This window comes from Schistocerca cancellata, chromosome 7 (genome assembly GCF_023864275.1).
Source record: "Schistocerca cancellata isolate TAMUIC-IGC-003103 chromosome 7, iqSchCanc2.1, whole genome shotgun sequence".
In the NCBI taxonomy this organism is placed as follows: Eukaryota; Metazoa; Arthropoda; class Insecta; order Orthoptera; family Acrididae; genus Schistocerca; species Schistocerca cancellata.
In genome coordinates, this window is record NC_064632.1 from 91,023,813 (window position 1) to 91,040,063 (window position 16,251).

Here is a 16,251-nt window from a genome sequence, read left to right on the forward strand (position 1 = left end):
CTGGAAGTTCGGCCACCTGTCTCTTTGTTGGTTTAATAACATTTCATACTGTACAGAAGAACCATATAACATGCTTTGTTTGGTACACTTGCATACCTCAACAATACAGATAGCCATACTGTAGGTGCAACTAAATTAGACAGGTATCTGTTAGAGGCCACACTAACATATGGCTACTGAAGAGGAGCAGCAGCCTTTTCAGTATTTACAGGATATTAGTCTGGATGACTGACTGATGTGGTCAAGTAACATTAGCCAACATTGCCATGCTGCATTAGTACTGCAAATACCTGAAAGCTGTTATTTTCCCAGCAACCTTGGATGACATGTTCTGGAGGTAAAATAGTACCCTAACTGGATTTCCAGGCAGGGGCTACTCAGTGGGATGCTGTCATAGGAGGGGAAGAATATCTGGTACTGGTGAGGAATGTTAGATCCCTTAATCTGATAGGCAGTTTAAAGAATTTGAAAATGGAAAATTTCAGCTTAGAATATGGACAAAAATGGCAATCTAAGGACTATATATTATATCATAATTTTAACTGTAAAGTCAGTTTACCAGGAGCAAATTAAGCTTTAAAAACATTGAATAAATATAACTAAATGAAATGCTTTTTATACTTGTCAGACTGAAATTTAATATGTTGCAGCTGTATCCATTATAATATGCATGTGAGGATAGATACTGCTCACTGAATACAGGAGTGGACAGGTACATAGAAAGGACAAAACAGCTGCCTGGCTTTCAGACACACACATATCCTCTGTTGCCATCTGTCTGGCTTTACATTTTTCTTACAATTATTTCCTGGCCTTCCTGTTTAATAGCCCCTCCTGCTACATTACTTACCTTAACTGTATGCCACTGTCCATCATCCACAGCAACAGAATCCAGGCTGATTACTCTCTCTGTATTGGAACCATCAATGATCTTGTGGCAGAATTGTAGATGATGGTTCTTAATCTGTAGAACAGGGGATAACAATGGAAAACACTGATACAATTTGTATGCATATAAAAGATTGATTTTAGTTTTTTTGTCATACCTACTTCATCACACTGTTATCATCTGTATGACAATAATTGAAACAACAAACAAAAATGCAGAAAGGCAGTCTCTCACCTGAAACTGACTGATGTATTGTGTACACATACTTGACATGATAATCTCTCTCTCTCCCCCCTCCTTCTCCCCCCCCCCCCAGACATGCACACCCACACATATGCACAATTTAAATACATACCACCATGGCTGCAATGACACAAACTTTTTACAAGCGGAAGCTGGTAGCTGGTTGAGGGGGAATTCTGCCAACTGAGGGTAAGACATCTAGTAAGGGCTGGGCAGGGACAAGAGATGCTGTTGGGTGTCAGGAGTGAAGGAATCAGGTAGCTTCCAAGTTTCAAAAGGAGGATGATTTGATAATCACAAAACAAAATGGGGGTGTAAATAATGAGAGAAGAGGTGAGCAGGGTATTGTCTGACTGTAAAGGATCTTACAAGGGGTCTGTATACTTCATTTGCTACTGCTTTGTGCTGCTGATGATATGCCCACGGGCGACAAGGCTTTAGGGGAGAGACTTTTTGGTGTGGATTGGGTGTAGCTATAACTACTCCACATCAAAAAGTCACTCTCCTATGCCACTATTACTCTCAACCCTGTAAACTATCCCACGTCTTTCAACTGTGATGAAAAACTTCTCACACCTATCCCCTCACACTCTTGTATTGTAGACTTGTCACAAAACTCATATACTTGCTATCTGGTTGTGAGCAGAGCTGTGAGTAATAGCAGCCATGAGAGCTATTATTTATGCTGCAACTACTAAACACGGTAACTCATCAGTTGTGTTCCTTCTTGCATGAAAGGGCAGTAACAAACTGAAAACAGTGGCAAACTGTGGTTAAATATAAATGTCAACCCTGTATCTGCTGAAAATACAGCCCACTAAAACACTGCTGACTTCAGCAGCCATTTTAGTGATTGTGCTGCTTGGATTCTAACTCTCAGCGGCAGTTCCATTTGAGTGTATGGAAGGGGCCAATCTATCTTGCATGCATGTGATCCCCCAGCCTAAAGCTCAGTGAAAACCCATCCCTGGCCTCCCCTTTTCAATTCCCTTGTTCTCACACTGTCCTCATTAAATTTGGGTCTCTTATACCTTTAGGTCTGACTAATTGGTCACTCCTTCCCAAAGCTGACCTTACGTCCCTGAGTAAGGAACTAACAGTTCCAAAAGCTAAGAACAGTTTTTTTTCATTTTAAATGTTCATATTGGAAGTGCTGAAATTTTGTTTTTATGTACTGGTCATCCATTCAGTTTTTCATGTAATTCATTCTAAATATGCCAAGAGGCCTCAAAATGAGTACAACAAATACAGACGAGTCTCTGAACTAAACTGTCACATTCAATCTGAATTTGCTAGACACATTTACAAATCCATTTATCTCTACTATATTAATGGAAGTATATGAGGGGCAGTCAACTGAAATCAGAACACCCACCACAACGGGACCATGGAATGGTTCCATCCAGAAGTAATGCACCCATTCTTGCACTTCCCCATCTGACTGAAACTGACATCCACAAATATCTTTTTGCAGGTCACCAAAGATGTGAAAATCATATGGTGAAAGATTTTGGCAAAACAGAGGGTGTTGCATTGTTTCACAACCAAATCATTGCAGTGTAACCTTTGCTCGAGTGGCAGTGTAGGATTGAACATGATTGTGCAACAGGATGATTGTGTACAACAGCTTTACTGGGCATTTTGACTTTTCACAGTTTCTGTGATGTATCTTCATAGTGCTGTGCATTGATTATGGTTCCATGCTCATGAAACTCAATAAGCAGAGGGCCTCTGTAGTTGAAGAAGGAGATCATTATGACTGTGCTAACAGTTTTGGATGTTTTGTTGTTGTGGGAGATGTGGGATGTTTACACAATTGGTTTTGCCATTTGCCCTTAGGCTCGAAGTAATGGTACCATGTTTTGTCTCCTCGGATGATAAGGGACAGAAATCCACGCCCTTCCTTGTGTTACTACAGCAGATGTCTCAGACTTGATGCCATTCTGTCCATCTTTTGACCGTCCGTCAGCTGAGGTGGCCCCTCTGTTCATTAATTTTGTGGTAATGCAAGTGGTCTTTGATGATGGCATACATGGAGCCATCACTAATGCTGACCTGACATGAATTTCACCCTCCATGATTTGTCAATCTCTCTGGGTAAGGCCATCAATCCACCTTGTCATCTAAGGCCTATTGGTTCGACTGTCCTGTCCTGGCACAGGTCATCTTGCAGTGATGTGTGCCCACAGACAAATGAGAGACTTACAAAAATGAACAAATGCCATAAAATAAAACTGTTTGAAAAGCTTTAAATATGCTGTACAAAAAAATTTTTTGTAAAATACACCAAATGATGAGGGTATGCTGTCAAACATGTGGTGCCTAACAATATAGTCAAGATAAAAATAGTGACTGACATATCAAAACCATCAGTGTGTGACTGAATATACGATTATAAATTTCACAGCCTCTGTACACATAATGTGAAAGATAAAAGTGGCATCTCCCGATTTCACATTGGATGTTGTTCAAAAGTCAGTTGACCATATACATAGCTAATGAGGGCAACATCACATAATCAGGGACATTATCAATTGAGGGGGGTCAGAGTGGAGAGGGAGGATCAATATTCTTTCCCCTCAATTCTGAGACACCACTATCAGCCAGATTTTGGTTAAAACAGACAGGGAGGTTTCATTCTTCTTGCAATCTAGATACCACAGCAGATTGTACTACTTTGAGTAATGTCTAACAGTAGGCATCTAAGAGACTACAAGAACTGTCTCTCACGTGCAGAGAGAGTGAATTTATTCCTTGGTAATAGCAGTTTTCTCTGCTGAAAAATGACATGAAATTACACAATGGCTAACACACTAAACTCACATCTAGGAGGAGCGGGGCCAAAATTCTTGTATAGCCATCGACATTTATGGTTTCTCAATTTCCATAAATCACATTAGATAGATCCCAGGATGGCTCCTTTGATAAGATCACAGCTAATTTAATACCAACTCATTGTCCTTCTCTAAGTGCAAGCACCATATGTAAGGGTCTTATTGTTGCTATCCTAAATTGAACTTCCCTTGCCACCTCAGTGGCTTTCTTTAAGGAATGTATCTGGTATGTAGACCAGATGCAAAAATGTTTACATAATGGAAGACATAGGCATTTGTGTTTGAACAATGCCTGTAATGGCACAATATCAGAACAAGAGAACAATAACAGAAAAGATTTGAAAGCAGAACAATGGTTTATGTTAGCACTTTCACTGAGAAGGCACAGCTTTGTGTCTGCTGCACCGGCCTTCCACGTCATTTTCAAGGTGGACAGTTTCAAATCTGTACCTCTAACCTCCGGTCCAGTTTACAGGGCTGCCACATGTGTTGCGCAACCGCTTGTTCCCATGGTATCGACCGCGCCAGCTGTCTTGTGTTTTCGCGACACATCAAGGACAATGCAACCCATAGTTGCTTCGGACGTGCTTGCCAATAACACACCTACACCTATGGCGCCGGGCTGCAGTACAGCCCCTCCTACCACAGACCAGCAGGCATGTGTCCGATGACAACTCTAAATTCCTATGTCTCGTCATGCACCTCCATGATCACTCGGACTTAATTTGTGATCTACTCCTCTTGCCACAGCCCCCACCGGAGAATGAGTTCGCAAAGAAAACAATATTGGACCAACTCACCTGCTCACCACAAGAATTAATCATGAATCACGAAGATCTTGTACGAGGAACACCTGGGGGACCGAACTCCATCACAACCCTGGTGCCGCCTTAGATTACTTGTGAGTGAACATACGATGCCAGACGTTACTCTATGGGTGGTATGGTCTGCCAAGTTACCTACCAACCTACAGATTCACCTGCTACTGCATGCCTTCGAGTCAATTGGCTCTCATCTTTGCGCTGCTACAACAACACCAACCAGCACACCACTCACCAGTGGTTGTCTGTGGGCAGAGGCTGAGCTCGCTCCACCTCCGTGCCATCACACTGCCTGGCAGTATCCACTCACTCTCTCCTCCGTCCGAGGACTCAAGAATCACCCATGCACCATATGTGCCACTATACATCCTGGAACAAATCAATGAGGACAAGCCTCCTCTGCTGCCACAGTCACCACCACCACCACCACATCTAGCTCATCCGTATTGTTGGTACCACAAGATTTTCAGCGATGATGCCAAGAAGTGTCAATTACCGTGCCAGCACCCAAACGCCGACTGCAGGATCTAGAACACACCGAGTCCTGTAGGGAACCTCACAGGCATCCTCACACATTGCACTCCATCCACTCGTCCACCCAGCTGAGTGGTCGTTTATACGTGACCAACATTTCGTCACGGCTCATCTTCCTAGTCGACACAGGTGCTGATGTGTCTATCATACCCACATCATTGGCTCCTCCTGCCTTTTCACTGACGAGGTCACTTCTACGAGCTGTCAACGCACCAACGTTACAAACCTCAAGCTCTGTCAAAGTTGCGGAGCACCTATCTCCTCCTCTGTGTTTTCTGTGGACTTTCTACATTGCTGACATCGATGAACCAATTCTCGGTATGGATTTTTTGTCACATTACAAACTCTCTCCAAATGTGGTTCAGGGCTCAGTGCTACGTCATCCCACTAACGCTCAGATACTGTGCTCTCACACTTATGTTCCACGTTCTGTTGCTCTTGCGACACGTGAGTTAGTACGCGAATGCTCCGCCCTTGTGAGTTACATTGTGAGCTGCATCACTAACCTACTGTCAGAATATGACTGGTGGCTCAACTCTTCTGGGAATGAACTGAAACAACGAATAGCACACACTTACAATGAGCTCGTCGCGGTTCATACATCGCTGCTAAAACTGCAGTCCACAGTGCTGCCACCTGATCATGTTTCTCCAGCAGACACCAGCTCAGACACTTGGCAGGTTAGTCCAAAAACATTAATTGCATGTGACGATTGATGTCCGGTAGACACCGCACCCCCGACACGCTCGCCACATTCAGTGACGTGTATTTCAAACAGTGCTTCTAATGACAGTCGCGAGCGCGATACGACCATGCCCACTGTCCAGGCAGCTGCCCCACGTGACTCGGCGGCCATCGCTGATCCCCGCGTGACGCCAATGACTCTCTCAACCGCGCTGGTTACCCAAGGCAAGGTTGACAACAGACAGTCACTGTTCGTCCCGACCCAATCTGCACAGCACATGCAGCCGACCTCTCCAAACAAGCGCATGCCACGCTCACGTAATAGATATGTGACTTTCGTGCAGCCTTTTCCCAACGATTATACCTTGTCACGCCCCACTCGTCCAAAAACTTCATGTCAGGACATTGCTCAGTCTTGTGTGCAGTTCTGAGTTTCTTGTGTCACTGATGGAACGACACACAAGATAGTTACCACTGCCAACTCTCCTATTAGGCACAAGGATGATTACCCCATGATGAACATAAATGATTTCACTCATATGTTTAAAAAAAAATGGTTCAAATGGCTCTGAGCACTATGGGACTTAACATCTATGGTCATCAGTCCCCTAGAACCTAGAACTACTTAAACCTAGCTAACCTAAGGACATCACAATCTTCAGTGTTATTGACTGTAAATGTGCCTCTCACCAGATTATTGTAGCACCGAAAGACATTCCAAAGACAGCTATTATCATGCCGCTTGGTTTGTTCCAATACAAAGTCATGCCGGTCGGCCTGAAAAATGTGGCACAAACATGCCAACGTTTCATCGACTCAATCTTACAACAGTTTGAGTTTTGCTTTGCGTATCTGGACGACATACTAATTTTCAGGAACTCAGCTGAGGAACATGAAAATCATTTATCCAAGGTCCTCCAGATCTTGATCTCCAATGGTGTCGAGGTCAACAAGGACAAATTCCAATTGCGCCAGTCTTATGTCACATTTTTGGTTTTCACCGTCTGCACAGATGGAATACAGCCTCCCAAATCCTACGTGCAGGCCATCACATCACTGCTGCCTCCGGCTACTTACAAAGAATTCCAACATTTCTTGGGTACAATAAATTACTACTGTTGGCATCTGGCTTCTGCCGTCGCCAAGCAGGCCCTGCTGACAGACTCGCTGTCAGGCAAACAGACTTCAGGCCTTAAACCAGTTCACTGGACTGAACCTATGCTGGAGGCCTTCAAGGCTCTAAAAACTTCCTTAGCTCACGCCTTGACACTTGCCCATCGTGACCCGTCGGCCGAGTTGTTCATCACTACGGATGCCAGCGACATCACGGTGGGGGCAGTACCACAGCAACGCAAAGGCGACATGGTTCCTCACCTTCATTTCTTCTCTAAAAAAACTGTCTACAGCTCAGAAGAAATATTCCGCTTTTGATAGGGAACTTATGGAGGTATATGAAGCTGTCAAAACACTTTCACCCCAACATCAAGGGCTGCTCTTTCTTCATCCTTACTGATCACAAACCACTAGTGGATGCTTTCTGTAACCCTGCCGAGGACCCACCCCCTAGGTGGTTCCGCCACTTTGATTTAGTCTCTCAATTCACAACAGACGTTCGCTACATCAAAGGCACAGAAAACATCCCTGCTGATTTTTTCTCGTGGATCTATACTGTCTCACACATCATCGACTTATCCAAGCCTCTGACGAGAAATCTCAAGCTCTCCTCGCAGATCCTCAAACATCTATTGTGTTTACCATAGCCAAGTTCCCCAGCGTTTTGGATGATGTGTGGTGTGATTCTTCTACCGGCACCCTGCGGCCGTTACTCCTGCCCATATGGCACCGGCAAGCCTTCGGCGCCTTGCATAACCTCGCTCACCCTGGCATCCACACCACCACATGGCTTGTATCTGAGTGTTTCATTTGGAAAAATATTAAATGGGACTGTCAGACCTGGGCACGCAGCTTTGTCTCCTGTCAATGCAACAAAATCGGCCACCACACCACCCCTCCATTAGGTAAGCTTGACATTCCGCGAGGAAGATTTCGTCATGTACTTATCGACCTTATTGGTCCACAGCCACCGTCGGAGGGCCACAGATATATTCTCTCCACAATTGACAGCATGTCTCATTGGGTGGATGCTGTTCCTTTACCCAACATCACCACTGAAACCGTGGCAAACGGTTTCGTCTCCTCATGGATTGCCAGGTTCGGTTGCCCGACCACCATCACCACCGACCAAGGTCGGCAGTTCGAGTCTGCCCTGTTCACCATTTTATGTCATATCTGCGGCATTAAAAAAATTCACACAACAGCGTACCACCTGCAAAGCGAGTTAGTTGAACGGTGGCACCGAACCCTCAAAACTGCCCTCAAGTGTCATGACTGCCTCTGGTCCGAGGCGCTTCCATGGCTGTTACTCGGTCTCAGTTCGACCTTTAAACCAGACTTACAGGGAACTATCTCTGAATTTGTTTTTGGGGAGAACCCAGTCCTACCAGGGGAACTTATACTGCCTCATACACCCGAGGATTTTCCCCCCTCCCCAGAATTCATTAGCTGCATGCACACTCACTTCAAACATGCGTGGCTTCACCCAGTTATCAGCTATTCCCTGCTGGACACTTACGTGCCAACCACACTCAACACTTGCTCCCACGTTATGCTCAGGGACGATTCTATTAGACAACCCCTGCAATCACCGTACCTCAGCCTCTTTAAAGTACTCTGGTGGGGCGAGACAACATTCGACATTATGGTTATAGATCATCCTCAAAATGTTTAACTGCACAGGCTCAAACCTGCTTTCATGGACTCCACACCCCTCTGCCATCTCAGTCGGACCCTCCTGATGACTTTCCCGCCATGGAGCCTGAAAATGCTTTGTCTCATCCCACGGCATTGTATCCTCCAACCCATGGTTCGTCATCGCCATTTGCAGGTTTTCCAGGCATGTCGCCATCCATCCCAAGTGCAGGTTTTGCCACCACTTCACCAAATGCAGAGACTTGCTGTCCTGTATTCAAACTGTGTTGTGTGGACGACATGTCGATCGTCACCTTCGATCATCGTGGGCTCATGCTCCTAACAGACACTACAGCCTCGCCCACCAATGGCTAAGCCATGTCTCCGCAATATCCTTTCTTTCAGGAGTGCTAGTTCTGCAAGGTTCGCAGGAGAGCTTCTGTAAAGTTTGGAAGGTACGAGACGAGGTACTGGCAGAAGTAAAGCTGTGAGTACCGGGCGTGAGTCGTGCTTTGGTAGCTCAGATGGTAGAGCACTTGCTCGCGAAAGGCAAAGGTCCTGAGTTCGATTCTCAGTCGGGCACACAGTTTTAATCTGCCAGGAAGTTTCATATCAGCGCACACTCCACTGCAGGGTGAAAATCTCATTCTGGAATGCAGTAGTAGTTTTAATAGTGAATAAAAAATAGGAATGCAGGAAAGCTACTATGAACAGCATAGTGAACGCATTATTGTAGCCAAGGTAGACATGAAGCCCACATCTACCAAAGTAGTACAAGTTTATATGCCAACTAGCTCCACAGATGATGAAGAGATTGAAGGAACGTATGATGCGATAAAAGAAATTATTCAGATCATTAAGGGAGACAAAAATTTAATAGTCATGGGGGGCTGGAATTCGATATTAGGAAAAGGAAGGGAAGAAAAAGTAGTGAGTGAATATGGACTGAGGCTAAGGAATGAAAGAGGAACCTACCATGTAGAATTCTGCAGATAGCATAATTTAATCATAGCTATCACTTGGTTTAAGAATCATGAAAGAAAGTTGCATACATGGAAGAGGCCTGGAGACACTGGAGGGTTTCAGACAGATTATATAATGGTAACACAGAGATTTAGGAACCAGGTTTTAAATTGTAAGATATTTCCAGGGGCAGATATGGACTCTGACACAATTTATTGGTTATGATCTGTAGATTAAGAGTGAAGAAACTGCAAAAAGGTGGGAATTTAAGGAGATGGGACCTGGATAAACTACAAGAACCAGAGGTTGTAGAGAGTTTCAAAGACAACATTATGGAATGGTCGACAAGAACAGGAGAAAGAAATAAAGTAGAAGAAGAATGAGTAGCTTTGAGAGATAAAATAGTGAAGGCAGCAGAGGATCAAGTAGGTATAAAGACGAAGGCTAGTAGAAATCCTTGGGAAACAGAAGAGATATTGAGTTTAATTGATGAAAAGAGAAAATATAAAACTGCAGTAAATGAAACAGGCACAAAGGAATACAAATGTCTCAAAAATTAGATCGACAGCAAGTGCGAAATGGCTAAGCAGGGATGGCTAGAGGACAGATGAAAGGATGTAGGAGAAAAGAGAACCACTTGTATGAATATCAAGAGCTCAGGTGGAAAACCAATCCTAAGCAAAGAAGAGAAAGGAGAAAGGTGGAAGCAGTATGTAGAGGGTTTATACAAGGGTGATGTACTTGAGGGCAATATTATGGAAATGTAAGAGGACGTAGATGAAGATGAAATGGGAGATATGATATTGCATGAAGAGTTTGACAGAGCACTGAGAAACCTAAGTTGAAACAAGGCCCCAGGAGTAGATAACATTCTGTTAGAACTACTGATAGCCTTGGGAAAGCCAGTCGTGATGAAACTCTTCCATCTGGTGAGCAAAATGTATGACACAGGCAAAATACCTTCAGACTTCAAGAAGAATGTAATAACTACAATCTCAAAGAAAGCAGGTGTTGATAGTTGTGAAAATTACTGAACTATCAGTTTAATAAGTCATGACTGCAAAATACTAACACAAATTCTTTACAAACAATTGGAAAAACTGATAGAAGCCAACCTCGGGGAACATCAGTTTGGATTCCATAGAAATGTTGGAACACGTGAGGCAAACTGACCTTACGACTTACCTCAGAATGTAGATTAAGGCAAGTTAAACCTACATTTCTAGCATTTGTAGACTTAGAGAAAGCTTTTGACAATGGTGAATGGAATACTCTCTTTCAAATTCTGAAGGTGGCAGAGGTCAAATATAGAAAGTGAAATGCTATTTATAATTTATACAGAAACCAGATGGTAGTTGTAAGAGTAGAGGGGCACGAAAGGGGTGCAGTGGTTGAGAGGGAAGTCAGGTACAGTTGCAGTCCATCCCTGATGTTATTCAATGTCTATACTGAGCAAGCAATAAAGGATATAAAAGAAAATTTTGGAGTAGGAATTGAAATCCAGAGAGATGAAATAAAAATCTTGAAATTTGCTGATGACATTGTAATTCTGTCAGAGACAGCAAAGGACTTGGAAGAATAGTTGAATGGAATGGACAATGTCTTGAAAGGAGGAACTAAGATGAATACCGACAAAAGCAAAAGGAGAATAATGAAATGTAGTCAAATTCAGTAAAGTGATGCTGAGGGAATTAGATTAGGAAATGAGACACTTAAAGTAGTAGATGAGGTTTGCTATTTGGGCAGCAAAATAACTGCTGATGGCCATAGCAGAGACGATATAAAATGTAGACTGGTGATGGCAAGGGAAGCATTTCTGAAGAAGAGAAATTTTTTTAACATTGAGTTTAGATTTATGTGTCAGCATGTCTTTTCTGAAAGTATTTGTATGGAGTATAGCCATGTATGGAAGTGAAACATGGACAGTGTAGAGAAGAACACAATAGAAGCTTTCAAAATGTGGTGCTACAGAAGAATGTCAAAGATTACATGGGTAGATCACGCAACTAATGAGGAGGAACTGAACAGAATTGGGGATAAGAGGAATTTGAGGCACAACTTGACTAGAAGAAGGGATTGGCTGGTAGGACACGTTCTGAGGCATCAAGAGATCACCAATTTAGTATTGGAGGGAAGTGTGGAAAGTAAAAATCATAGAGGGGGCCCAAGAGATGAATACACTAAGCAGATTCAGAAGGATGTAGGTTGTGGTAGCTATTCGGAGATAAAGGGGTAGAGCAGCATGTGGAGCTGCATCAAACCAGTCTCTGGAGTGAAGACCACAACAATAACAACAACAACAACAACAGCATGTGTGTGCATAACAAAGCTGCAGTGTTTGGCTCCATGGCCTAGGATAGTGTCTTTGAAATGTCCTTCGTCCTGAATTTGACCCATCCAACACTTAAATTTTGAATTAAAATCAATAGTGGCTGAAGACTTTCAGCATAAGAAGTCATTCTTATTATGCCAACAACCTAGCCAAAGAGTGCAGAGGATCAGACAGAGGTTCAGGGAACTCTCTAGCCTTTGGGGTGGGAAACTGACTTTAAAGGCAGAAGAATCAGCAAAGGTTAATGACATGAGGATGCAGAAGGCGATGGAAATCTCTGCATTAAAGACATATAATGTGTATCCACAGGTGGCCTGTAATTGAAAAAGTGTCATGATGACCTCTCCATTGGCAAAAGATTTTGGACTAGCCCCCATTCAGATCTCCAGGCAGGGACTGCCAAGGGAGAGATGACCATGAGGAAAAGGTCAAAGAACTAGCTAAAGGATAACATCCTGCGAATCAGGGCATGGAATGTCAGAAATTTGAACATGATAGGGAAGCTAGGAAACCTGAAAAGTGAAACGTTAAGTCTCAGTCTAGATATGGTGGGGTGAGTGAAGTTAAATTAAAAGAAGGCAAGGATTTCTAATCAGATGAGTACAGTGTAACATCAATAGTAGTAGAAATTGGTGTAACAGGAGTAGGATTCATTATGAGGTACTCTGAACAATTCAGTGATAGTGTTGTTCTCTGTCAGTTATAGGGCTGTACTCATCAGAATCGATAGCAAACCAACACCTACAACAATAGCCCAGGTGACATGGTGATATTACAGGCTGGACGTGAAGAGATAGAGAAAGTACATGAGGATATTGAATGCGTAATTAAGTGTGTAAAGGGAGATGACAATCTAATAATCACGGGGGATTGGAAAGGAGTTGAAGAAAAGTTTACAGGGGAATATGGGCTTGGTACAAGAAATGAGAGATGAGAAAGACTAATGGAGTCCTGCAGTAAGTTCTGATAGAAATAGTGAATATTCTGTTCACGAATCACAAGAGGAGGAAGTATACTTGGAGAAGGCCGGGAGATATGGGAAAATTTCAGTTGAATTACATCATGGTCAGGCAAAGATTCCTAAATCAGATATTGGATTGAAAGGCATACCCAGGAGCAAATATAGACCCAGCTTGCAATTTAATAGTGATGAAGAGTAGCCTGAAGTTTAAGATACTAGACAGGAAGAAACAATGCATGAAGAAGTTGTAGTGTTTCAAGAATTTCCTTGTAAATTCTAGAACCACTCGGCCTTCTACCGTCCCAAACACATGATATTTTAAATATAAGTGTGAAAGAGCCTATCTACTGCACGTCACCTGTCTGTGTTTGCAGGTCCGAAGTGTGTAGTGAGGACTGTAGACACGGTGGTTGAATGGCACCGACAAGTACTTATCGGTTGCGCCAAGGAAGTTGTAATGAAAGAACACGGCAGCCTCAAGGAACTTCTGTGTTATTCAGTGCTGTTTTATAACTTTGACTATTGTAGTGACAAAAAAAACTGTTGAGTTGAAAAAAGATTTTTAGTAACTTTTAACATAGACATGCTAGAGGCAAGACTTGCTCACGATTTCCGTGGTAGAATCATTTATGTGGAAAATGTAACTTAATTTGTGTCTAATGTGAGACAACACAGGTGACTTACAAGAAGTCTAATGTTTATGTGAGAAATGTTAATTTTGTTCTTTATGGAAGTTGAAATACACTGACAGTGAACTAAAAGTATTCTTTGAGTACCTATTTATTTCACGAGTAGAGAGAGAGAGAGAGAGAGAGAGAGAGAGAGAGAGAGCGGCTGTGCATACCTAGTAAGTCTATGCATGTAAAAGAAGTGAGAAAGTTGTAATACAACTTCACACATTCTTGTCGTCAAAAACATTAGAAAGTAGGACATGGAAGTATTAAGGAATGAAGAGAGATTCTTAAAGTTCTTTGACACTATAGACTGTGATAAGGAGTACCTCAATAGGCAGTTCAGTTGAAGAGGAATGGACATATCTAAAAAGGATAAGCACAGTAGTTGTAAAGAAAAATATGAGGTGTATTTTTTAAGTAAGTACTGTTTTGAAATTACAAAAAGATGTGCTAAGATATCTCAATAATTTTATTTTTACATGAAAGCCTGTACCTCAATCTATGCACTGACGCCATTACAGTCTGATTCTTCCTTGTTTATGTGGTGTACTGAGTGTTTAAGATGCCTCTGATAATTGTGAGTCCCGCCAACTGTGAAGTACGGGCTGTTATAAGATTTCTTAGTGCTAAAGGCCTAAAAGCGATCGATATTCATCTTGAGATCTGTGCAGTTTACGGAGAAAACATTATGAGTGATGGAATGGTAAGAAAGTGGGTGAGAGCATTTAAAGATGGCCGCTCAAATGTACATGATGAACAATGGAGTGGGTATCCTTCAGTCGTTAATGAAAGTTTGTTGCAGGAAGTGGACAATAAGGTGAGAGAAAACAGATGCTTTATGATCTCCTCCTTGCAGGATGACTTTCCTAATGTTTCTTGTAGTGTTTTGTATGGCATTGTGACCAAGCACTTTAATTACTGAAAATTGTGTGCATGTTGGGTACCGCAAATGTTGACAGATGTGCACAAAACCAAACGTTTAGACAGTGCATTGACTTTCCTTGAGTGGTACCACAATGACAGTGATAATTTCTTAAGCCAAATTGTTATGGGCAATGAAACATGGGTGGCCTATGTCACACCAGAATCAAAGCAACAGTCCATGGAAGTTGAGCAAGGGTATCGTTTTGCTGCAAGACAATGCCCGTCCGCATGTGGTGAATCAAACCAAAGATCTCATCACATCTTTTCGATGGGAAACTCTAGATCATCCTCTGTACAGCCACGATCTTCTGCCCAGTGACTACCATCTGTTCCTGCACCCGAAAAAACACCTGGGCGGTCAGCGTCTTCAAGACAATGATGAACTCAAAACAGTGGTGATGCAGTGGTTAAGAAGTCAGGCGGCAGACTTCTATGAGGAGGGTATCCAAAACTGGCACAACCTTATGACAAGTGCCTCAATATTGACAGAAATTATGTAGAAAAGCAGATTAAGGTACAGGCTTTCATGAAAAAATAAAATTATTGAGATATCTTAGAATGTCTTTTTTTAATTTCAAAACGGTACTTACTTAAAAAACACACCTCGTATAATACAAGGAAAGGAACTGCAAGGAAACCATGGGTAACAGAAGAAATACTTCAGCTGATAGACAAAAGAAGGCAGTACAAAAATGTTCAGAGAAATTCAGGAATACAGAAATACAAGTCACTTAGGAATGAAATAAACAGGACGTGCAGGGAAGCTAAGATGAAATTGCTGGAGGAAAACTGAAGAAATTGAAATAGAAGTGGTTGTCAAAAGGACTGAATTAGCATACAGAAAACTCAAAATAACCTTCAGTGAATTTAAAAGCAAGGATGGTAGAATTAAGAATGCAATGGGAACTCCACTATTAAATGCAAAGAAGAAAGTGAAGAGGTGAAAAGAGTACACTGAATGCCTCTGTGAGTGGGAAGACTTGTCTGATGATATGATAGAAGAAGAAACCAGAATTGATATGGAAGAGATAGGGGATCCAGTATTAGAATCAGAATTTAAAAGAGCTTTAGAAGACTTAAAATAAAATGAAGCAGAAGGGATAGATAACATTCCATTGGAGTTTCTAAAATCATTGGAGGAAGTGGCAACAAAATGACTATTAACAGTGGTCTGTAGAATGTATGAGACTGGGACATACCATCAGACTTTTGGAAAAAAACAACATCCATACAGTTCTGAAGACTGAGAGAGCCGACAAGTGCAAGAATTATCACACAATCAGTTTAAAAGCTCATGAATGCAAGTTGTTGACAAGAATAATACACAGAAGAATGGAAAAGGAAATTGAGGATCCATTAGATGCATATCAGTTTGGCTCTAGGAAAGTAAAGGCACCAGGCAGGCACACATTAATAGGATTTGTCAACCTGGAAAAAAGTGTTCCACAGTGTAAAATGATACAAGATGTTTGAAATTCTGTGATAAACAATATGTGCAGGAACCAAGAGGGAACATAAGAGTGGAAGACCAAGAATGAAGTGTTTGGATTAAGAAGGGTGTTAGACAGAGATGTAGTCTTTCACCCATACTATTCAATCTATGCATCATAGAAGCAATGACGGAAATAAAAGAAAGGTTGAACG

General features: G+C 42.3%; 1 protein-coding gene across 1 annotated transcript in view; it reads right to left on the reverse strand.

Moving 5' to 3' along the window:
- The window catches only part of LOC126092653 (neural-cadherin-like), a 314,704-nt gene that overhangs the window by 77,995 nt on the left and 220,458 nt on the right, over positions 1–16,251 (reverse strand). Inside the window, exon 19 of the mRNA XM_049908375.1 lies at positions 851–964. Coding sequence (XP_049764332.1) covers positions 851–964 — 114 coding nt within the window. The remainder of the gene's footprint in view (positions 1–850; positions 965–16,251) is intronic.